This window comes from Myiozetetes cayanensis, unplaced genomic scaffold (assembly GCF_022539395.1).
Source record: "Myiozetetes cayanensis isolate MyiCay16 unplaced genomic scaffold, myiCay2020 scf4, whole genome shotgun sequence".
NCBI lineage: Eukaryota > Metazoa > Chordata > Aves > Passeriformes > Tyrannidae > Myiozetetes > Myiozetetes cayanensis.
This window is the reverse complement of record NW_026087631.1, coordinates 11,348,324-11,374,559: the sequence shown is the minus strand read 5'-3', so window position 1 is coordinate 11,374,559 and position 26,236 is coordinate 11,348,324. Positions and strand designations below refer to the sequence as shown.

Here is a 26,236-nt window from a genome sequence, read left to right as displayed (position 1 = left end):
AATGATATATTGTGCTCAAAACATCCTTTCTTTCCCTTACATAAGTCTTAAACTGTCAACTCAAAATATAAGTCCTTGCGCGTAAGTCAGAAGGGACTACCCTTCTTTCAGTTTTAACAGCTGTAATTAAGAAACAAGAACAACTACTGATCTGCAAGACTGAGTAGCAAGAAAAAAACATTTCTTGTTGTAATTGGTAAATACACACAAGCAAAGAATAGGCCGAGAAAAGCTGAAGTTTTTATTACTTGAAACTAAACTATGTCTCCACAAATTAATTCTTACACAAACACAGCAATTTTTTATTTTTTTTAATTTAAAAGGGGGAGGGGGAAGTGGGATAATCACTGCATCTTGATATAGATGCAAAACTTCATTATCATTGTGCAGCATTATCAGGCTTCAAGTGCATTTCAAAAAGGGCTTTGGCTTAACCTGTATGAAGCCACAGGTATTCGAAAGACCAGGAGAAAGCTAGCAACTTTTACATTCAATAGCTCCAGAAAGTCAGAAGACAGGAAAGAATTCAGATTACAAATCTCTTTGCTTTATTCAGTTCTACCAAACGTCCCAAGTAGGAAAAGGTAACAACACAGTAACTGAAACAGTTGGTCACCAGTGTAGACATCTTGAACCTAACACACCTGGGCCTTTGATAACTGTGGGAGCTGTACATTTATAGAAACTGTTAAAGGCATAAAATGAAATGCAGGATCTGAGCCCTATCAGGTATTTTCTCTTTATTGTGGATTAAAGCACTAGGTCACTGAAACCAGAGGTTTGCATATTCTTCTTTCTTCTATTGCATTCTACAGCCTTCTAGCTACTTCTGCTCTGACTTGGTATACTCCAGGAAGACAAAAATTCCATAGAGAATAATATAATAAATTCTATTCTGCAGCTGTGCCTGGAAAACCATAATGGCAATCTGGTAAATTTTCATTGTAAGAGACAGTTGAAGTGTACTGTGATAAAATAAAATATAGATATGCCTGTATTTTATAGAAAAATTAATATATGAGGCTAAAGAATTATTGTGTATATGCTGTGTATATATATGAGGCTCAGGAGCCCCTGGTGGTCTAGCGGTAAGGGCGCGGCGCTGTCATCCCCAAGGCCCGGGTTCGATTCCTGGTCAGGGCCACTCCCGGGCAGATGGAGCTCGTTAGCCCTTAAAAAGGCAATCCATCTACGTCCTAAGGACCTCGCTGCCACCGTCCAAGCTCGCTTGGCCCCGGCAGATGAACCTTAGGATTAAAGGGTGGGCTCAGTTCCGCGCACACTGTGTCTCACCTAAAAAATCCAATGCGCAGGCTGGAAGGTGTAAAGACCTTCCCTGAATCTTCGCTCACGAAGACTGGCCATTATTATTATTATATGAGGCTAAAGAATTGTGTATATTAAGGTCTTGCTTCTATAACACAATATACTAGCTGCATCAACACATAATGGAACAACAGTGAACCTGTTGAAATTATCTACACCTTGAAGTCTTACCACTTACCACTCAGCTCGTAGAGGCTGAGAGGAAGTATCTACTTTCTGTCCAGTCCTTATACTTCACATACATCCTTGGAGTGAAAGGGCTTCAGGGTGTGCAGGTGTATCCAAATTGAGGTAGACTTCACTGACTCATGTCTTCATTATTATAAATATTTTGCTCTAATCTCAGAGCACAGTTACCCTGAAAGGCACTTACACTGCAAAAACTTCAAATCACTGAAGGTCTCTAACACACCAGCTTCCACTAGAATTAACATTTTTTCAAACAGCTGGCCTAAAATCACTAAGACATCACAGCAATACATACCTACAAAAGCATGAAAGGACGAGCAGTGATAAGACATGCCAGACAGGTAGCCAGGTGACTCCCAATGTGGAAGCAAAGAGCACTATCTTTGCTAAAAACACAGAAGATATTCCCCATCACTACAGGACTAATTCCAGTTTTCAAGAAGCCAATGCTTTCATGGTTTCTTGGAAGTTACGGAAACCACTGACAGGAGTGAATCTGTTGGCAGGAAAGTGCAAGGGAATGTATACCACAATAATCCCCATCAAAAAGTGGTGATTGCTGTAAAGTAGAGTGATTTAATGATGTTCTGATTTACTACATTCAGAAAGTACCTAACCATATTCAATCACACAAAAAGAGTTCAATTTTTAAAACACTGTCCCTGCTTATGCTGTACATTGAGATCAGCCCATTAACTCAGCTTAATATACAGATGGACAACCATTTTACAAATAGCTTGTTTCCACAGTGTTGGCAGTAAGAGTGAATCCCTGAAAGCAAGTATGCAGGTTTAGTCAAACTGGACTTTTCTACCTTTTCCACTTGTAAAAACAAAACCTATAAACTTCTGAAAGGTCAAAACACTGTTGTGCCTGCAGAACAGTGAAAAGCATGTGGAAATGCAAAGACAATCAGGTGTTATCTTGCGTAACACAAGATGAAACAGTTTCCTAAATCTTCACCTGTTTACATGACTCATTTCCAGAAGACATGCAAAGTGCAAATAAATCATGCAGTTTGCTATGAAAAGGCACAGTAAATGCTGCTCAATCCTCTTCAATAACATTAAATAGCAATATGTAGAATCACAGAAAGTAACTATAGGATACATTCGCATAGGCTCTTCACAGAATCACAGAATGCCCTGAGTTGGAAGGGACCTTTAAAACCATTTAATTCCAATCCCCCTTATTAGAATTAAGACTATTAGTAGTGCTCTGGATCTACACATAAGGCTTGTTTGAAACCTAACTCCTTCAGGGCTGTTCCTGAAATAGGACAGTACTTTTAACCACCCAAGATTCTTGCTGGACTTTTCTCCAACAAGCACACAAAATTCAAAAATATTTATTAACTTTGTACTACAACACACCAAGTCCCTAAGCCACATCAGAGACTGTATTTTAACATCTGCAGAGTTGAAAACATATACAATTTTGAAAATTAAATAGGTGATGTTAAAAATGGGTGAGGAATGATGTTTCATGCCCCCCCCCCAAAAAAAACCCCATGCTTCAAAGTCTTAAAGCAAGTTGCTCCAGAGAAGAGATCAAACAGTCACCATATGTAAATACAAGTCTGCCTCCAATGCCACTTGATTTCAGTCAAGTTCTGCACAAGGTATTCTGCTGGCAAGACAGTTTGCCAGGCAACACTTTCTGTCCACATCCCTGCCCTACTGTCAGGGTGACAAAATTCATTCCTTATCTCAGCACACCACTTAGCAGTAGCTAGCAAGTACCCCTGCATCTCACAGACTCAGCACACCAAAAGGAGCAGGCAGCTTCAACTAGCTCCTCCTTTAGCTGCCAAATTGCTCTATTCTCCCACCCAAGTGCATTCAAAACCTTACAAACACACCTGATGAATTAGAGTGCTAGAGGACTGAAAACAAACACATTGGGAGTAATGGCTGGGGAGTTTCACAAGAAAAGCAAACCTCTTTTGCCAAGTGACAGAGTTGCAGCACTCTGTTCATTCATGTGGTCCTCCCTGTATTAGGCACTTGTACTATTACAAGTAAATACCTGAAATTCTAGCTACTCACTGTCCTACCATCCTCAACATTTTCTTTTTTCTTTCCTTGTCAGGGGAATGCTTAGAACTCTCTACATTCCAAATAAAGTAACTTGGAAGACTAAGCCACCCCACAGATATGTCATGTTTTTTTTCTCCTCTTGCTTCCTCTGGGACATGAAAAAGGAAAACAGCCTGCCAAGTTTGCCTCCTTCCTTAGGGCAGCAACAACTCTCAGATTAAGAGTCCTAGCCTAAGGTGTAAGTATACGACCGTACTTTTTGCCCATATTCCTGAAAGGCTAGTTTAAATACCCTAGAACTAGTCTTGCAGTAAAGGTAAGTAAAATATTTAGTGTTGAAGAGAAGGCTAACACTGCTCAAAGTAACAGTGACAAGAGACTTGAAAGCAATTGCCAGCCTAGACTCAACCCCACAATCAGATCACTTTCAGAGTCAGGAGTTTTAGCAATGCAGTAGCACTTCCAGCAGCTCTGCTCTTGCCAGACACTAACATTTACACTGGTATGATAGAGGCAGAGAACACTACAAAGGTTAACAAGTTTCACACATTCTAGATTCAAGCAGCCAGTCAAACACCATTTGTATTGCTTCCACTCAGGACACAAACAGCTCTCCCTTGATTACCAAGACATTGCTGTAAAAGTCACAGCAAGCTGAAGAGCCATCAGTGTTTCACCCATGCTCTGCTGAAACAGGGCACCTAATCCATTGGAAGAAAAATCCTTTTCCCACTCATGGTCTCAGCTGTTTGGGCAGACTGTAATTCAGTACTGTCACAAGTGTTGCCTCAGTTTCTCTGCACTGCAGGGGAGTGCTCCATAACCAAGTACCTGACAGCACAGTCTCTCCTAACACCACAGCGACTATATGCATACACATGGTACACAATAAATTACAACCAATGTTACTGTGGTGAACAACATAAGCACACTTTGATGACACCATGTCCAACTCCATACATTCTTTTTCTATTTTTGGGACCAACCCAGAATCCTTCAGATTTATTACCACGGTACGTCAATGAAAACAGAATATGCATGAGAAATTTCCACGTTAACAACTGAAACTCCCTGTACAAAACTTCTGCTAACATACATACATCAACAATTTTCTGGAATTGCTCAGCTTCCAAGTAGTTCTTCTAAACTACAGTTCTAGACACCTGTTCAATTGTGTGTTGCATTTTACATCTGCAATATATGCAAAACAGGTATGAGACAACACTTCAAAGTATCTGAAAAATAATTTTCAGAGGATAAGAAGAAATTTTGCAAAATGAAATAAGGTACACCTGTTGCCATAAGACTAAAGCTGACAGGACAAGATACAGAAACACAAACCTTCCTCTACACAACTGTCCCTCACAGTGTACTGTAGACTACAGTACTTTAGACTGTAAAAGTCTATGAAGTTTTTTTAAGGGTCACATAGTAAGATATGAAATCTTGTACTCTGTGAGGCTGTAACATTGACCATAAAGAAACTCTACCATGTGACATGCAGTTGCCAGTCACAGGCCAAGAAGGAACATAGATTTTTGGGGAAAAGATGTGTAAGAGGATCAGGCTTTCAACCAACATGTTAGCTTCACAGTAAGGCAGTTGGATCAAGTTTGAAAAAAATGCCCATATAACAGTGATCAACAAGAATGTCCTGAAGTGGATTTACTCTATCTTCACTTAGAGACAGTAGAAATTTTGGCAGCAGAAGTGATACTAAAAGAAGCCTTCAGGTGTGAAGTACCTGTATCCTTGTACTAAATGGCACAGTCTAGTACCACAGCTTCTCAACTACACATGTCTACAGATGTGATACACTGTTCTTGGTTAGGTCTCTAAACACACCCTGGCTCATTTTCTAGATAGAGAATAAGCCAGCATGCTGAAATACACATACAAGCATTATTACTAGTTCAAACACAGTCAAAGAGAAAAGAAAACCAAACCTCTTAATAGAAAGGTTCTCTTTTAGATCAAATAAGTTGCTAATTTTATGAGCATATGATTATTTTGAGAACAGTACAGGTCTTCTGTTCTATGCCAAGAAAACAAAGACACTTCCCCAAATTTAAGTCACCAGCTGCTTTCTGAAATTAAGAGTCTGAATTCCACAAGTTTCAGTTTAGTTAACAACTCCACAAACACTACTGGGTAAATGACAAAGAAGCAAATGCCTGAAAACACGGAGACTGTTCCACAGTGTGAAAAGCATGCCTTTATATTCCACATGTACAATTGAACTTTCACTAAAGGCAGTGAGATTTAAACCCTGTGTTCTTTTATAAGGATACTACATTCATCACATTTTTACTATATTCAAGTTTCAGAAAAGTAGGCCTAGAAAATGCAGTTTGTAGTACTAAGGTAACTATTAAGTGCTAATTATTACTGTCTTATATTTTGTCAAAAGTTACTAAATCCATCTGTCTCATGGTAGTGGAAAGCCTCTGCTTTCAGGTGCTTGCACAAGGGCAGCTCAGATAACTGAATTTCACCTACTTTATACCCTCTTTCCCAACTAAATTTAGAGTCTTTTTAGCTTGTTTTTTTTTTAATTATACATGCTTAACACTGGATTATGCAAACTGTTATATGATAAATGTTGCCTATGCTGCCTTTAAATATGTAAAAGCTTTTAAACCAAATTAAACAGCTATCTACAGTGGCTGATTAGAATTCAGTTATGACACTGCTGAGATCAAGGGCTCCCACTTATTGTACAACTAAAATCACTTCATTTGCTAGTTTTGTAGTTTGTATTTACATATACCTGCATTAGTCAAAAGCACGTAAGAGTTAACACAGATATCTAAAATATCTATGCACAATGACTCATTCCAAACAGATTCTCCGGTTAGCAAGTGAAGATAAGTGACATTCATGACCTACTTATCACTTATGTTGTCAATGGGATTATCAGGTGAAGAAATTCTAGTTCAGCACCCTTTAAAATCTTCATTAGTATAAATGTTTTGTTTACCTTCAGTGAAACAAACCAGCTATTTAATTCTTAATGATAGCACTTTCAGTGTTTTTCTTTTAATAGAGAAAGCAAATTACACCTCAGCTACTAGTATTGGCCCAACAGCAAGCTGTGCACATGAAGTGCATGCTTGGAGATGACCAGCAGGAACCTTCTACAGGTTAGCTTTCTCTCTTAACCCCTTCACAAGTAAACCCTTAGCTACCAACCAACAAGGGACACAAACTTTATGTTGGCAGTATGGCTCAAGGAACTATAACCACTGGTTGACACAATCAAGATGTTCTAACAAATTGTACTCCATGGAAAAAGTATCACTGAAACTACTCGAACTGACTTCAGACTGCTCCCATGAAATTAGTAATTGAACTCTAGGGTGCCTCCTTTGCCTCAACTAGGTTTTCCAGAGGCAGGAAGGCCTTCAAGCTCAACTCATCTCAATCCTAAAGTGTGCAGACAGCTTTAAGTAACTGGGGCACTTCCATCTCTAATGAGAGCTGCTCCTACCCATGGTCAGGGGGTTGGAATCAGATGCTCATTAAGATCCCTTCCAACACAAAACATTCTGTGATTCTGTGACAATGCAACCTTAAATGCACTCCAGTGTTGCAGATGTGACCACAGAGTGCATATTCAATAACTGGGTGGGAGTAAGTTTTGTTCAAATTCACAGGATGCTCTAATGAGTACTAGTCAAGATGACAGTAACCTGCCTTGACCCCTCTGAACTTCACCACATAGCACTGGTGATCCAGTTAACCATGTCAGGAATAACTGACTCTTAAGACAGGACTGTGGCTGCTAACTGGGCATAGCTGCAGAGATCACATCTCCATGTAGTTCCACTGGATGCCCTTCTGGGTAACCAAGTTGATCTCTGCCCCATTGATCAGTGGGCTCTACTTTCTTCCTCCCTCCTGTTGGCTTTGCCCACCAGTGACAGTCCCCAGAAAGTGAAACAGTCTCTGACAACAAGCCTGCAGGATGATACCACTCTACAACAAGGTCAAGATTGGATTGGCTGCTGTGTGCTGCCACCAGCAAACTCCACTCTCTCTGCAAATTAGCAGGCCTGGAGTGGTGGAGACAAACCATACCAGACCTTGGTGATGCTGCCAGCAAAAAAGTGTGTATCATCAACTTCTATGCGCCCCTAAATTTCTCAAAATTTAAAGGTACTCACAAAGTATCTAGTACTCATGGCAGTTCATGTAAGGAGGAAAAAAACTACTGCTTTAACACAGGAATCAAACCAATAAAATTCTGAAATTCATGCCAAATCTTTCTTCACAGAAACCTGGTTACAGTCTCTGAACTTATAAGTAAAAAAATCTGCTTTTCAAGAACTCTGTAGAAAACTTGAAAATGAGTAAGAACAGGACTGAAGCTAGAGAGTTTTCTCCTCAGCATTCACAAACAAAAGGTAATCTTGCTCCAGGCTACTTAAATCAGAACTATTGCTCCCAATGCAGTTATAAGGCAAGACACCACATTTCTCAATCTCACTTATAATTAAAACCTTTTGGAACAAGACTGATGCAGTATTTTTCCTGGCAGCTAAAAGTATGGCTCAAAGCTGAGAAGCTGCTTTCTGATAAAATAATAAAACCAGCTATATCTCCAGTAGTTCCAGCTCTGGAGTTCTCAGCTACTGAGAATATTATTTCAGTGAAGTTTTCCTGTGAACGCAGGATCCTTTTCAGCCATCACTTCATGCTATACAGAAAATATCCCACCTAGAAACAAGAGGTCTACAACTACGTCTTGCTCCATTCCCAGGTAAGGATTCTTTTGAAATGATGCACCAGTAGTGGGGACTTCTAGCATACCAAACATCAAAACCATAATGTAAGGACATGGTAATTTGGACATTGATCATTAAGACCTTGAGGCTCAGCTCTGCAACAGCCTCTTAGTTGGGGGAAGCATGTCATTCTTAAATTTAGTAAGGAATGCTAAATATGTGAACTCATATCTGCAAGACAGACAAACACTTCGAACAGCCATCTCACCAGCTGATGAAGTACCAGTTTCATCCTTCTGCTCCCATGACAAAAGGTCAGGAAATACTTAAGTAAAGGACCTTTTGTTTCAAAGCACTGGAGTCATGACCTATAAAGAAAACAGGCTTGTTTTCTGCATCAACCAGCCCCCACCTGAAGACAGGAGGCTGCAGCATTCAACCAAATCTAGTTTCTTTGGCATCCCCAAAAACATTCAGTACTTTTCACACTGAAGAGCAGAGACTTGGTCAACCCAGAGGGACTAACAAGCAGTGACTTCAGTATCCCAGACTACCATGCTGAAGCAGGATATTTTACAGATTTACCCATTCCGCTACCTAACATCTTAAGGACAAATCATCTGCTACAGTAAGAAGCACTGGTTATGCAGAACCAAAGGGGAGGTAAAGCCACCTTCATCCAACAGCACAGAAGTCAGACTGTCACAGAAGACTATTCAATAAGAAGGAAGCCAAAGAGCACATATTGATTCAAGTGCACATTCTAAAGAAATTGCTGAAGTGCTGCAATGCAAAATCAGCTTTACCTGCAAAGTAAGGTAATCTGCTCTTTTTCCAAGGTACAAGTTTCATTACCTGCATCCCTGAAAAAGGAAGCTTTTCATCAACTAGAGCTAAAATCTAACTCCAATGAAGTTGAATTAAAACTCAAGGAAACCTTGTGTAAGTATCTGCTTTTCCACATCCAAGTCATCTTTCCAAAGAACCCAAACCTCAGGTTTAAATGTCGTGTTGGCAGTTATAACACTCACGCAAACCTGGATGAAATTTTGGTGTATGTAATTAAAAAATTAATCTAAAGTCCTTCTGACTAGCAGTAGCAGCACTGGTTTCTTCCATCTGTATTCCATGACTTAAAAGAATTATAAAACACCATCTGACAGTTCACTGCCTGGAAAAATGAAAAGCTGCTGAAAACTCCAAAATCAACATACCTGTTATTTTGTCCCTGACAAGCTTGCAGGATTCTATCTCCCCAATGCTGCCAAATAGACTCTTCAGTTCCTCTTGAGTCATGTTTTGTGGAAGGTAGTTGACTATTAAATTGGTCTTGCTGTCTTCTGTGTTCCCAGAATCAACTGGTGACGAGCAATTGTTTATGGTGGTTGAACCATGGGCTGTGTTATTACAAGTTGGTCCGTTAGACAGCTGTGTTTCCATGGCAGCAATTACCTGCTGAAAAACAGAAAACAAGAAGCATCAAACCTCCTATTTCACTATCTAGTAGGAGAGTCTAGACAATAATGTAAGAGCTATCACTATGCAGAAACGGTACTGCCAAGGCCATATACTGCCTCTACACGCAAAAAAACCCCTCCCCACCAATACAGAAGGAGCTTAAGTGTTAGTCAAGGCAATACTTTTAAAACTTGCAGGAAAATGAAGTGTATCTTCAAGAAGCTCACTCAATGACATCAACACACAAAGCTTAGTTTTCATCCTCTGCCACTTCCTGTATTTAGGGGCATTACAGCCTTTCTATTATAGAAGTTACCAAGTAGAATTGGTCTGTTGCAAGGGTAATCATTTCTATAAACTTACAGTTGGTTACTGGAACATGAAATGCAGCTTTTAAGGTGGTAGTATCTGATTATTTTCAGAAAGGTGAAGATTAACTGTATCCTGAGTATATTTCTCATAAGCAGCAGCAGCAACCAAGATTAGTATTTTAAAGAGATACTTAGAGGATATATAAATGTGCTGGGATGAAAAACATACTCTTACTTGACAACTTCTATGTTAAGCTTTTGTCACGACATGTTGGAATTAGGTTTCTAAATGTTTTCATTTGACTAAACTGACAATTCCTGGGTCTCAGGTCTTCCCTCGCCTGAACTCTGAAAACATACAAATTTGAATCTTTTACTTTTAGACATCAAAATAAGGGAGTGACCACCACTCCAAGAATTGCTCCGTGCCTTGGAAGATCACAGAACAAAAATTTCTAGAAGCTATGCTAAGACACAGGGAAAATGAGGAAGTAACTGAAGACAGCCAGCACAGTTTTACCAAGGGCAAGTCCTGCCTGACCAACCAAGAGGCATTTTATGATGGAATGACTGCATCAGGGGACAAGGGAAGGGATACAGATGTCAGTCATCTACATGGACTTCTGTAAAGCCTTTGACACAGGCTTTGCACCCCACAACATCCTCTTCTCTAAAGTGAAGATAAAAGATGGGTAGATGGAGAACAAAGTGGCCAGATAGCTGCATCCAGAGGATACTGGTAAATGGCTCAGTCTCAGTGGGCATCAGTGACAAGTGGTGTCATACCAGGACCAGTATAATTCAATGTCTTCACCAGTAACACAGACAAAGGGATCAAGGGCACCCACATCAAGCTTACAGATTACATCAGGCTAGAGTGGTGCAGCTGCCACACTCGAAGGATGGGATGCCATCCAGAGGGACCTGGTCAAGCTGGAAAACTGGGCCCATGGCAGTGTCAGGTTCAACAAGGCCAAGTGCAAGGTCATGGCAACTTGGCACCAGGGTCATTCATGGCAATTCCCATATCAATACACGCTGGGGGATAAACAGATTGAGCGCAGCCCTGCCAAGAAGGACTCCAGGGTGTTGGTGGATGAAGTCAGATATGATCCAACAATGTGTATTGCAGCTCAGAAAGTGTGTTCTTGGTTCCACCAAAAGAATCATGGCCAGCAGGTCAAGTGAGGGGATTCTGCTCTTCTACTCCACTCTGGTGAGACTCCACCTTGAGTGCTGCATGCAGCTCTGGGGTCCTGAGTCAACAGCACAGGAAGGACATTGACCTGTTGGAGCAAATCCAGATTAGGCCACCAAGGTGACTAGAAGGATGGAGTACCTCTCCTACAAGGAAAGGTTGAGAGAACAAGAACTGTTCAGCCTTGTAAAGAGGAGGTTTCCAGATGACCTTACTGTGGTCTTCCAGTACCTGAAGGGAGCCTGAAAGAAACATGGAGAGGAACTTTTACAAGGTCCTGTAGTGGCAAGACAAGGGGAAGAAGCTTCAAGCTGAAACAGAGTAGGTTTAGATTAGATATTAGGAAGAAATTCTTTACTATGATAGCAGTGAGGCACTGGTACAGGCTGCCCAGAGAGGCTGTGGATGCCCCATCCCTGCAAATGTTTACAGTCAGGTCAGATGGGACTTTGATCAACCTGGTCTAGTCGAAGGTCACAGCAAAGTGTATTAGGGCTAGATGATCTTTAAGATACCTTTCAACTCAAACCATTCTATGATTCTTTGCCTCACCCTAAAGTAACTGACTGCATGATTTTAAGATGCAGTAGAAGTAATTTGGAGGACTGTAATTCTACACAAATACTTGTCACAAGCTGCACATATACAAAAGGCTCTCTGACATCTCAGTCAGTGACTGAACGGCAACAGTTGGTAATCACAGTGGATTTTTAAAGCCAGCCTAATATCCAAGACTTGGGCATCCTACCCTCTTTGAAACCAACTATTCAAGGACAACATTCAAGAGGAAATTACCTAAGTTAATTCTCCAGTGATACGCATTTCAACACAGAAGACGACTAAGCAAGAGGTTTACTGAAGAAATTGATCAGTCACTGAAATCCAACCTCATAATTAACTGCTAAGAGGAGCTCTCAAAAGAAAGCCTCTTGTAAAATCAACAGTGTAGCATCAGGACCTCTGAAGGTTCTGCACTAACAGTCCAGATTAAAGCACAATATGCAATCAATGTATACCCAAACAGCTGATTAGGTCAACTACACTCAGGGAGTGCATAACTGAACTTCCTAAAAATATGAGGGGGTAAAAGCTGAATTTCTAAAAGTACATTTCAGACATTCCTGGGAACATATTTCTATGTTCCACATACAGAAGAATTTTACAAGAGGTTACTTCAGCACAATGTAAAAAAGGGATGCATCTGCTAAGAACATTTATTACAAATGCATAATCTAATTTTCTTAAAGAGCTGCAAATGGAACAACATTTTCTTCTCTTGTGACAAACTCCAAGGGATAACCTGCTCCTGCTACTGACAAAACAAGTCCACTGAAAAGATGATAAAGGAGATGATCCCAACTAAGATAAACTACTTCTCAAAAGATGAGTATATCTGGTAGAGGTGGTAGTCACAAATGCTGTGCTCCAACTGAGGCTCTCTAGGATTGTTTTTTCCCCTTTTTGTCTTCTACTTTCAAATTTGAAGTGTTCACTGATCAAAATTCGCAGGATTTAGCAAGGACAGCAAACGATTCACTTAATTACACATTTATTTTCATGTTCAGGTGGCAAGAACAGGATCCTAAGCCAGCATTCAAGTGAACAGCTGAAGTAGCCTGTGTGCACTGAAAATTACAGCATTTCTCAGCTCTAGAACCACCTGCTCTGAATAAAGTGATATTAATATGTTTTACAAATAATGCATATCCCATTGATAGGTTGAATAGAACTGTTCATAAAAGACAACGCACAAAGCACTAAATATTTTTCACTCAGAAAAATAGATTGAGATACATTTACAGTTTTCTAACAATTTCTTAGAATAAGACTGGTAAATATACTTTTAAGATAGTAATCATAAACACACAGTATACAGGTTTTCAAGGTTACTGCAACTTAGTATTCAGACCATACCAAAACCATTTTAGTACAATACTCCTCTTCAATTACTCACCAGGTATTTTGAATTAGTACTAAAATCTAATTGACATTAGAAGAAAGGCAAGCCACTGCAGTGTAATTTCTACAGGAGATCACCATATTATAGAAAAACTTGTCTTGGTATGTCAGTGTGCTCTAGGCTCTCACAAATAAGAACACAACCTACAGCCTATAATGGAACAGGTAAGTTGGCATTCCAAATGGGAGATTTAAAGACTTTGGTATGGCCTCAGCACTATTAACATGTAAAAAAGCAGCCTACAGAATTTAAGAAAAGTCCCACAGACCCCAGTCCAAGGCTCTGCTGCCCACGAACCACTTCTAAGCAGAGAAGCCACATCACACAGTCTGACTGCCATGTTAGTTTGGAGTTGCCGTCTGCAATATGGACACAAAAAGTACCGTATGTTAGATTAGCAAGATAATGCAACAAATCAGTTTGTACAAATTTACAGTAATCGCATTTATATATTCCCAGCACGTCCATGCAGTGTGGTTTAATTGGATTTGAGGCAATTCCAATCTAATCTTTCCAAATTCAGTTCTAAAATTATTTTTCTTATGTGAAATAAGATGCTTATTTTTAAGAAGATTTAAAAGATAATGCAGTCTGGTTACCCTTGCGTCTACCCTGGAAACTACCTCCAGAACCACACCATGCCTAAAAGAAACTGTATCACAAAGGAAATTTTAAATCTTCAAGACTGAATAGAAAAGAAAGAAAACACAGTAAGTTGATTTTCCATCAGCACATAAGATGACCATGCACCCCTGAAAGACAGCTCCCCTTACATGCAAGTCTTTCCCAGCCCACAGAAAAAAACTACACCCAACTACCTTGTTAGAATCCAGTCTGTTCTTAAAATTCTAGGTTTTAAAAATTAATTAGAATCTTGCACAGAAGATATTCACTATGTTGCCTTGCAATAGCCATTTAAAAGTGCCACTGGATATACAACTGGCAATAGAGTCAAGGATTTCTCAAGTGAAATAACTGGGGCAAAATACAGAAGTGTTTTTCCTAAGGGTGTTTTTGTCCCCAAGAACATTCTTTGTTTTAACTAAAGACCTGCTGCAAATCCAATTGGATTTACACTGAACAGTGCTAGGAGGATACCACAAAAGCTAAAAGGCCATTTGCAGATAATTACAAGTAGTCCGGATGTGAAATATAACCACAACAGGAACAAACAGGAAGACTCCTGATTCTTGCCACAGTTTGAGACTACTTCCTTGCCCTTGGTTAAAAGATAAGGCAAGTCTAAATTTGATTTAAAAAGACAGGTTTCAGAGGGCTGGTGCATCCAGGGTTTATAAAGATATACTTCAAAACTTTTTCTGTTTCTGTTTTAAAATGGTGAAAATTACTATTCATTTCAGTTTGCTACTAAGTTCATATGGTTAGCTGACTTCATATCTGTTCTTTCTTTCTAAGTTAAGTTGATAAGGACCATCAGTTGTCTCTTTACACAAAATACTGATGCTTTGGTATCAACTGCAAGCTTGCATGCCATTCTCTCTGATGTCAACCCAAAGCCAAGAGTGACAACTGCATTACTGAAGCTCTCTGTTGTTTACAACCAAGTATGTTTCATTAACTGCTTACTACCTGAAGAAAATCTGAAAGTCTCAACCAACTTCTTTCAAGTCCAGACAAGCTTTATTACAGAGAATGCAATAAAGTAGCACCCTCCAAAATTTTCTGTCCTACAGGGACTGTACTGATGTGTGTAAGAGGTATTTGGATCTCTATGGCTCTCAAAGCAGTGTAACCCCATGGATTATTTGCTTCCCATGAACTACAGACTATAGAGACAAAACTTAAATAGGACTGCTTACTTGTACGTACAGGCCTTCTGTGTACTCACAAAAGACTTCACCATTCTCGAGCACTGCAGCACTTCTCAGAGAAAGTAAAGAGCACCTCTCATTTGAGGTACTTTCAGTTTGTGTAACACATCTATCTTCACTAAAGAATTCTCTAACATAGTTACAATGTGCAATTCAATTCTCTACCACACCGCTATGTCTCCAAACCATATTTTGCTTTAATTCTTTGACCAGTTTTGTTATTTTCAAAGCTGCAGACTGCTCTTTTATATCTAGTTTGGAAAACTGGAGGATTTGTTATTTTATTTACATTTCTACCTGACCTAAAAAAAAAAAAAATCAACCAAAAATCAAAAAACGAACAAGACAACATGGCTAATTATACCATAGAAAAAATAAATTAGGTTTTCTGAAAGTCAGTTTTCAGCCTAAACAGCGTACTAAAACAGCACATTACCATACAATTGGAGTTGTGAGTAGTCTGCAACATAAGTTTTAAAGTTCTGAACTACTGAAGAAACTTTAGTACCATTAAAAAAAACTAATTCAGTTTTTGACTATTAGCCTCAGAAACAGTATTACACTTTAGGTTATTAAACTATTTCAGCAGTTACTCCATTCAAAACCTATGAAACCATTAAGTTCAGTAAACAGGGTTCTATGCCTACTGAGTAAATGTAAGCTTGTTTTAAAATACATTAAAATTACGAGGGAAACAAAGTCAAGGTGACCAAGTAAATCTGTTCTTTCTTTACAATGATGAAAGGAAACAGAGCTAAAGACAAAGTTGTTCAGTTCAGCAAACTGAGTGGTTCCTTTTGTTAACTTACAGTGCATGGGAGTCATTTATTTCTCAAGCTCACTTTTAGTTCACCAGGCACAGTTAAAATTTTAAACCCAAACACTCTTAAACACTATTTATAGCATTAACTGAATCCCAGTTTCTAATTAGCTGCAGTCATGAGTAAGGTAAAAAAAAAAAAAAAAAAAAAGGTAGGCTTTTTGTTTTTCAAGAGCAAAGACATCAGGAGTTCAAAAGCCTTATGATTTATGCAATTAGTTCTGGTTGCCATAGAATAGTTCCAATTGTAACAGTAGATTTTTATGTGAGAGCTTCAGAAAACAAAGCAGAGGTAGCAAGATGAAGATGGGGAAAACAGTAGTCACAGTGGGCTATCAATTTTCCTGCAACACATGTATTTTGTTGTGTAACATGCTGAATTGTTCATGTTTAGCTAAAAATGCAAGTTGAGGCGGGATCCTGGCAGTGTTGTGACAGAACCAAGGAGGTGACAAAACAAGACAAGCCTTCAACGACCATCACTACCTCACGTGCATATACACATATACACACACACACATAGATGTAAATGCGCTAGGGAGAAACCTTTAGTGCCTCACACTTCTGACCAAAATCTTCCTACTACCTGTTTGATTCATACCTTTGTGCAGCCCTGCCACTAGGGGGGCAAAAAGCAATTTCACATAGGTTTTATACACAGAATTTATTTCTATTTCTATTACAGATACCACAAAGAAAAAAAAATCACTGCACAGATGCCTGCCCTGGTTAAGCTACATACTTCTGTGAGAGGCTGAAACGTTAATGTTTAATTATCAAAACAATGGGCCATTTGCAAATGAAACAGGGTGCTTTGCTGGATCCAGGTTTGTACCCCTTGGCCAAGGGAGATGAGGAGGGTTTTGGGTGTGGTGGCAAAACCTTTGATCTGCATAAGACAGAGGGGGTGAGCACCCAGCAGGAAAGGCTACAATCTGGGTGAAGGGAGAAGGCCAATAAGCAGCAGACCCTGTGGAGGTGGGATAGTGCTTTTTATCAAGCCAGTGTCCTTACATAACTGGTTCAGGCATAAAACTCCCCCCCACCTTCCCACCCCAAACACCTTAAAAAAAAAAACCAACTTCATTATTTGATGATTCATGAAATGCATGAAAGCACAGCATTAATTCATGCATACTCAAAAAAGCAATAAGGTTTTGCTTGCTAAAAAAAACCAGAAGGGATAACAGCAGCTGTTCAATCTGGCATATGCAAAACCCATTACACAGGTTACCAGAATATCCCACACTTCTTTATGATTAAAGGCACATATAGGCCAGAGGGCATCTCTTCAGTCCAGAACTTTGCCTGTCAGAACAAAACACTATTCATTCTTTCAGTTTCCCTGTAGGAAAGATAGCTGTCAAGAAAAGCATGATGGTTACTCTTACTGTCCACACACTAACCGGACAACTTGCTGAGTCTGTACAAACAGGTTAAATGATGCTTATTTCTTCATCTGTGTTTTCACCTTGTCTTTAATAGTATAAACCAGCATTTCTCCATTCTCAGCCCTTCCCACTTGCTTGTCCATTCATTTGTTGTTCCCTTTATTGCACTATTTAAAAATCTGCAGCACAAACTAGATCAGGGTATTGCTTGAGGACAAAACTCATACAGCTCAAGAGAACCTACCAAAAGAGTACCTCTTGATTTATACAAAGTTATACGGAAGAACTCTGATAAGACACAGATCAAAGACCAAAAAGCCTCACAGAAAATTCAGAATTCCTCTGATAATAAGGTGGTTTCAAAATTTTCAATTAACTGAAAGCTACTGTTGTAAACGCAGGCAACTAAGACCAGAAAGCAGGAGTCCCATACAACAGAAAAAAGCAATATATGATCTCAAAAGTAGGAGATTAGAAGAGGAAACTTTTCACACTGATTCTTGAACATTAAAAGCATATACACACAGATTAAAAAGTCTCCACTCCATATGAAATGCTTTTGGAAACTCTTAACATTCTTGTAAAATACTTAAGAGTATTCTAATACTGCTCTAAAACAATGCCCCACTGAAACTACTATTAGGAATAAAGCCAACAAATATTTTCAAGCAGTTCTGAAAAAAAAAAAATCACGCACAACAAGGCAAGGACATCGACTGCCAGTGGAACAGTCTAGAGACAACACAGGAACTCTTCTAACCACAATTACTGATTATTGCATCAGCTGGGGTAAAGGGAGAGAAACATACAGGCTAATTTATCTTAGAAACCATACTAGAAAGAACTCTAACTCTCCTGTAAAAAAAGAAATAGCTTATTAAGTAGTAAGTTCAAGTGAGACTCCAATTGTAACCCTTTTTGTGTTCCTAATTATTCAGGTCGATTTAGACACACAACCACTTCTACCAAGATAACTCGTTCCCTAAGCAAGATAGCATCAACATGCACTATTAATTAGCACAAAGTTATCCTCTCTCTTCATTGCCCCTTTCATATAAAAAAACCTTCAAAGCCAGCAGAGGGAAAATGATTTCTTTTGTTATATTTGAAATTTAACTAAGTGTCAAGTCAGGCTTGCTTGAACACAGCCAATACTTAATCAGTTCAGCCAGAGTTCCACCAAAACTATCACACAAACAGTTGTTCCAGCTTCAAATGAGCAATCCATGAAATATTCTAGACTTGATAAATACTCTAAATAACACTGTTTTTTAAGAGGAAAGACTTTTCAACTGCACCCTACCAGTCACAGAATCTTGCAAACTACGTTTTTCGCTCTTATTTGCTATCCCACTCTCCTTTGTTAGCACTAAGCCTTCTAGCAAAGTGCTCTCCAAGGAAATACAACTCTGTCAAAATGCATATATAGTCTTCAAGAGGTAACAACAGCATCTTATTGCAGACATTTCCCTTCAGCCTTTTACACCTGCAGAAGTCTTGAGCCCACTAACAGAAGAAAACAGATTCAATGGAGTGAAAGAAGATAACTAATGACTCTTCAAATACAGTATCTTGATAGGTTGAAGGGTTTCAAACTCAACATCCACTTCAACTGGCTAGGATACTTACTTTGACTTTTCAGCATTTACCTCAGTATTCCAGTTAGGCTGTGTAAAACTTTCACCCCTTTCACACTGCAATTATATCCTCCTGCCCCAATGGCATTTTCAAAATCTGTCCTTTTACTAACACAGGAAGAAGCAAACCAGGTTTGTATGACTGAAGAGATCCACAAATTTAAAAACAAAAAAGTTAGAAAAACAGACTCTTCCTTATTAAGGGGAAGAAGAGATCATTAAAACAAGAGCTCAACTAGCAACACGGGGCAAGAGGTACTGGGGTTTGCCATGTATTCAGAGCACTAAAGGAGATATGATAGCAAACAAGCTACCTCAACAGCCTTCAATATGACGTCCAAAATTGCTTCCATGGCTTCGGATCACATCTTGCAGAGGTTAAACACTATTTGAATACTCAATACTTACTTTCGCTCTTCAGTGAAGGGCCTCATTTTTTGCACGAAAGGCAAAAAACAGGACTTTGTGGCAACAACTGACTTGAGCTGCCATTTTTTTTTTCACAGGTGGGTATGAAGGGTTGGAAGAACACAAAGAGCAGTGTTCAAAACACTTCCAGTCTGCATATTCTGCCCTCTTCAGTCAAGAAAAGCTCTGACTTCACTTATAGTTACAAGGCTTCCATTTTAATTGCTTCTTTAAATAAGATTTCAGATCAACCATAAAGAGTGAAGATATCAGCAAGCCATTCTTGTTAACAACTCATAGTGACCTAATATAAAAAACATACAGCCAAGGCCAATTAACTCTGAAAATCTATTCCAAATAAAGACTGACTATTCGGTCTCCAAGAAGCATTCTTAAGATCTGAAGTTAATAATCACATCTTTTAGAAAAAAACAAGCCTAAGGACAGCCATGACTTCTCCCTTCCTGCCTCACCTGGAGCAGGAAGTCAGTGTGGTTCCATGAAAGCAGTACAAAGGCTTCCCACAGCAGATGAAGAGAACTTTTATTTCTTTATCCTGATATACATGAGTAATGAATAATGCAACACAGATATAACAAGACAGATCCATATTCTGTGTTGACTTATGTGCAGAAATCTTTATTTCTATAATCCAGCTAAAAATGTAGAGCAATGAATACTTTAAAGCTTTCTGACTTTATTTTTAAAATAATTTCTCTCTTGCTTTCAGTCAGCACTAAAATCTTGCCTAAGTCTTAAGGTTTCTGACCTCTGGGGATGGGAATCTTTGCACAAATATGAATTCAAGGACAGAGAAACACAGCAGTCAAGATGACAGAACCCTTTGTTAAAACTTTCAGGAATTTAATACATCATCACTAATACTGCTAGTCAGTTTCCTATCATTCTGTCCATAAATATGAAGTTTCTGGGACCATTTGGCTTCCATATGTTCTACCTCTTCTATTTTTTTCTTCATGGAAAGCCGTATCTAGTTTGTCTCTCACTTTTAGTTTTTTCAACTGACTTAATATACCCTTGTTTTTTACATGGGCTAATCCACATGTTTTAATTTGACTCTCATGCTTTATTATTTCATGTATTATCCTCCACTAAGTATTATAACCAAACCTATTAAAACTTCAACTCTTATGTAGTAGACATTTCTATGTCTTAACACTGTGCGTATGTATTACAGAAATCCAAATTTTTTAACAAACTCTAGATGAGGTAATTTTCTTTCAAATTGGTTTTCAAAAGCTGATTTCACTGTCTTATGAAATTTACCATTGCATCAAAAAACTGAACACTGCACTTCACAGTAAAATTAATTATATGCCTAATTCAGTAGGAAGAGAAAGAGAAGTCACAAAAACACATCACTGTAGCAGAGCTCCCAAATACTTCTGAGTCGTATGTTTGCCAGTTTATTCTATTCAGAGTACATTTTCAAGCTTTAATATCAAAGGAAAATCAAGTGAATTGTTTGCAAAGGAGTTGGTGAGAAGTTTCAAGATCGCACGATAGCAAGGATAAATTCACACCAACAGCACACAGCTCTGAATAAACTTACACTTTTCTATCCTCTATCAACGCATATGAAGCTCTTCGAAATCACCAATGCCCCAAAAATCTCCCTGTAATACCTGGTAGAGGACAAAAGAAGAGCTTGGAAAGACAAACCACACACAGGACTACAAAAATTACTTTGAGAACATGAACAGGTGAAAGATATGATGCTGATGATACTTGACTTAGGATATCCTTTCTATATGGTTGAAATTTTTTTGCATATTTTTATTACCATTTCACTACAGAAATGCACCAAATCTGAAGCATGACAGAAGGGTATCTCCTTTGACACACCACAAAAGTTTGAGGTCAGAAAGTTAAGTCTTTGTTTATCTCTGGCACCCTTTGTAGCAGATGTGTCAGATCATATTATTTGCCACGGCACCCACAGCTGACCCCTCAAGTGTTGAAGAATACCTCAAAAATAGACAGAGGAATGTTGCAGCATAAAAACTGAAAAGAGAGGAACCCAAGATTTTACACTGGTTCATCCTGAATTACTTCCAAAAAAGCAGCAACTGTCACCCTTGCTCAGATATGAGCTCTCACTGTCCTATGTCACATATTCCCATTAAAGGAAGGGCCAAAACAGTTAAAGAGGTAGAAGTTACATTATTTACACTGTTTGCTTTTGTTTGTATGACTTGAATTTTCATAGAGGCCATTGCCAAAAAAGTGCCATCCATTTTACACTGGAACACATTCTTCTAATTATAATAGAAGCAGATGAGTTTGAAAAGTATGTTTCCCTGTGTGTCAGCCCAGTCTAGCTCTAAAAGAAGGCCTATCAGGAAGAAAAGTAGATCCCACTATTCAGATGGATAGGTTTTTAATTTAAACTTTTCTGCCCACATTTTAAATGTAGGTATTTAAAAGAACAGTGTAACTAAGGACATCGGCATAAGAATCACCCATTTCTGGAAATGAACTCTTGGGATGGGCAAAATCTAAGAGAAGTACTATATTGTCCCACAGCCACGAAGCCGGGATTTTTCCTCTTTGCACCACAGGTAACTACTTTCAGCCCATTTTCTAAAACAAAGACCAGCACCTTTAATGCTTGGAACCCTGATATCAGTGAGCCATCTCTGCCTCAAAGATCAAAATTGAATTTCATTGTCCCATTATACAGATACAACACTAAAGAACACAGGGTCATTAGGTTATTTTTAAACCAACAAGTCAAACAGGATTTTCATCTACTTGTTTCAGTCTGCAGACATTTTATACCTTTTATACCTTTCAGTCAATGCTCGACTTTTAACCTTCAAAAGTTTATTCCTTGCTTTGATTTTGGGCAAAGGAGAAGAAAAGTATGTTCAAGTATGCCTCCTCAGAGCACAAATAAGGAAAAAGGAATTTAAGCTTTTCTTACTGTATAAATACTGTACAAAATGCACTGTCAAAAGTTACACACAGGTCAGTTCTGCAAGACACTGCCATTACCTAAAAGTCCACAGACCTTCTAGCTTCACAGCTCTTCTACTCTGGGAAGACAGAGCACACCAGTTGCCCAGCAGCAGCTGCATCTGCAGCAAAATTTGTCATTTCCACCCAGAGAAGCTGTCAGCCCATAGCTTGGACAGATGCAGCCTGTGCTGGGTTAAAAACTGGCTGGATGCTGGCACTGTGCAGTGCCACACCCAACTCACAGCCCACCAGCACTGACACTTCTGTAGGGCCCACTACTGGTACCAGTCATGCTTAGTGTCTTTACTGATGATCTCAATGAGGGGATCAAGTGCCCCTCCCAGTTAAGTTCTCAGACAACACTAACCTGAGTGAGAATGTTGATCTGCTGAAGGGTAAGAAGGCTCTGCAGAGGGATTTGGACAGGCTGGATCGATGGGCTGAGGCCAATGGCCCGAGGTTCAATAGGGCCAAGTGCTGGGTCCTGTCCTTGGGCCACAACAAGCCCAAGGCAGCACTACGGGCTGGGGGAAGAGTGGCTGGAAAGCTGCCCAGTAGGAAGCTAAACATGAGCCAAGAGTGTGCCCAGGTGTCCATAAGAGCCAGTGGCATCCTGGCCTGGATCAGAGATGGTATGTCCAACAGTGCTTGCCCCCCTGTACTCAGGGCTGGTGAAGCCCCATCTCGAGTACAGCGTCCAGTTCTGGGCCCCTCACTGTAAGGAGGACATTGAAATGCTGGAGTGTGTCCAGAGAAGGGCAACAGAGCTAGTAAAGAGTCTAGAGACTAATTCTATGAGGAGCAGCCGAGGGAGTTGAAGAAAGGGAAGCTCAGTAGAGACCTTATCACTCACTACAACTCCATGAAAGAAGGACTGTAACCAGGAAGGGGTTGGTCTCTTCTTCCAGGCAACTAGTGACAGGACAAGGGGAAACAGCCTTAAGCGAGGCCAGGAAGGTGGTTCAGCTTGGACATGAAGAGGAATTTCTTCACTGAAAAGCACTGTTATACATTGGAATGGGCTACTCAAGGAGGCGGAATCACCATCCCTGGAAGTGTTCAAGAAATCACTGGACGTGGCACGTCATGCTATGGTTTAGTTCATATGGTGGTCTGGTCTAAGTCTGGACTTGCTGATCTTGGAGGTCTCTTCCAACCTTAATGATTCAACCAATTTATAGAAAAAATATTAAAAGAACACTAGCTTGAAACTTGTGGCTGCAAAAGTTCATTTACCCACACCAAAGCTCTGGAGCCTGATATTGAGAAGACTTGTAAAAAGTTAACGTATGGAAAGGCTGAAAAAATGTAAGTCAAAGGTAAAGTCACAAACCTACAAGTCACTTTATCACATTGGGAAAGACAGGAACAAAGAGGATGAGATCAGGAATGTCAGCATTCTGACACTGACGACCTGCCAGCAAGCATCATTTGACTGATTATGAAAAGAGCTTGTAATACAGTAATTTTTCCCCTTGCAAAAAAGTAGACTATTAGTAACTTATCTTCCAAACTCACCACAATCTCCTGGCAGAAAGATATCAGAGATTACATATACTAATTATAACCTATTACAAGTTTGATTTTGCTTTCTTTTCTGCACATCTTGAAAGGACTTCCAACTGCACTGTAAGAATTACCTGGTTTGCATTCAACAGCTTACTGGAATGGACTCAGCACAACCAAATATCAAGTATTCTCTCACTTTTCTCAGCAGTTTCTGAACTCCCTACAGGAGGAAAAACAACTACTGAAGTAGGGTCTGGCCGGTATATCTCTGAATAACACCCACTGGACCTACAGAGGCTCAGTAGGTTGCTAGAAGGTTTAAAAATTGTAACAGAAAGGCTTGAAACAAACAAGCCAGGTGTTAGTCTTAATTTACAGCATTTTTCACGGGTGTAACATCAGCTTGTTTTTGACTGAGATCTGAAACACCCAGTAGAGAAACAATCCAAGACATAATGGTGCCATAACCACCCCTATTAAATTCAGAGAAAATAACTCCCTTTCCTTCTAGATCTGTGGACAATGACAGCGGCTCTGATTTAAAACCATATGACAACTTCACTTAGAAAAGAAATAGCTAAAAATGTTTAGGCACAGAAAGTGCTTAAACACAGAACGGTTCTCAACTAGCAGAGGCTGTCCTCACAATAAAGACATCCCATATGGCAACTATTTTTAGATTGTTAAGTATCAGAGGTTAGAGAAATCACATGGATGTCTCCAAACTACCAGTTCGTCAGCTGATTTTTATCCTCTGCATAAAGAAAAAGCAAGTTGGGATAATTTTTAGAACTAACATAGTTCAAACTCAGAAACTCTATCTTCTTTAAAGTATGTTTAGCTTCCATAACTATCCACTCTTTGCAGTAAGGACCTGAAAAGAAAGCAAGCCTGTAACTTTTGACAAAAATACCTAGAGCATTCAAAGCAGATTAGTTTACTTAAACTGGTTCTAATTCACTGCTGCATCTGATGAACCAAAAAGAAAAGCCTATTACCAAAATACAAGTGCCAGAGCTCTGTGGCTGAACACCCTTCCAAGTTTCCAGCATCCTTCAGTTGGTTGTACTCAGCATCAGCTACTGAATCATCTCTGTACTGTAGCTAAGCATGCAAAACCACCACAGACAAACTGCCCCTCCCCAGACTGTAGTGTCTTGGAAATATTATCAAGAGGGTATTAGGCAGGGTATGCTACCAGGTATGTTCAGACAGCTGGTTGCTGGCAGAGAATGTCTGCATTCCTTGATCCTTGAAGTACTCACCAGCTTTAAACACTGAACAAGAGTTCACAGGTTCTTGTAAAGGTAACTCAGACTTCAGTCAGCTACACTGAAGTCAGACGAGCATCCTGAGCTGCCTCTGCAAGACTTCCAAGCTCATCTTTACAACTGGTGACTATGGGTGATCTAAAACCACCAGGTCTTCATGCAACTTGGTTAAATATTGGTTAAGACCAGAACCTTCACAGACAAAAAGAGTCATTTAGGGATTCCCACATAGAGTTGTGTAAAACTTTTATTTAGGTTGAATAGATGTGTATAGTGTATGCTAAGTTTGAGTGATAGATTATTAAACTCAAGGCTAAGACTCTGGAATATTATCAGTTCTTCTCACCAGGAATTTTTCAGTCCTGAGATTGAGTAGTTTGTTATTAATAATTGGAAGTCATCAACTGGCCTTTAATATACTAGTATGTTTTTATGGAAGTGATTAAGACCAGGGTTACATCAGGAACTTCATTCATATCCTCCTCCAAAATTTTATGTGCATTTTTACAGTCTAACAGAACACTTTGTCACCAGAGTGTCTCCCAAGTATCTGACTGCAAGTTATCCAGTCCCAAACAGAACAGTACATCAAATACATAAATCCAAAAGCACAGTGAGTAAACCTAGGTATTAAAAATTAAGTTAGATGCATTAGCTTCACCTTCCTCCTCCTATGTCAGAAGGGAAAGAGGGAAAGGACATGGTGCAGGAGAAGTATCAGAAGCTACTCAATGTCTTCAGCTTTGACAATACCCGATTCATACAAGGTGCTCCAAAAAGCACTGTCTAAAGAAAAATCAGTAAGATGTAAGATCTCCCATCCAATCCTGGTAAAAAGGGAAGTGACACACTGAAAACAAGAAACTTCACCAATTAACTCAACAGCTGTACTCTTGTTTCATAGCAGTATTTAACACATGCAGATTCACAAATCCACTAGGGAAAAAAATATTAGGAAGGACAAAAAAGCATTTTCTCTCAGGAAGTTTCACAATAAGCTACCTTTTTTTGTTGTTGTTTGTGCTAAAGGACAGAGTGTTGAACTTTCTACTTCACTAGTCAAAGAAAATGTACAACTAAGTCAGCATCCTTAAATAAACTCTTCAGAAGAAGACAAGTAAACGTCAAGGAAAAGAGGTGAATCAACCACACATCAAATAGTAGCACACAGCACTCCA

At 39.3% G+C, this 26,236-nt stretch overlaps 1 protein-coding gene across 13 annotated transcripts in view; it reads right to left on the bottom strand.

Annotated features, from left to right (window-relative positions):
• Nucleotides 1-26,236, bottom strand: part of ELAVL2 (ELAV like RNA binding protein 2) — a 108,989-nt gene that overhangs the window by 31,170 nt on the left and 51,583 nt on the right. For 4 of the 13 annotated variants that reach the window (XM_050329390.1, XM_050329389.1, XM_050329395.1 and 1 more), the window contains 2 exons: nt 13,477-13,567; nt 9,496-9,736 (listed from right to left, as the gene is read on the bottom strand). In XM_050329390.1, coding sequence (XP_050185347.1) covers nt 9,496-9,736; nt 13,477-13,548 — 313 coding nt within the window. In that variant the 5' untranslated portion in view covers nt 13,549-13,567. Of the gene's footprint in view, nt 1-9,495; nt 9,737-13,476; nt 16,897-26,236 lie in introns of those variants that run through there. The other 9 variants (XM_050329397.1, XM_050329396.1, XM_050329398.1 and 6 more) reach the window with 6 other exon arrangements.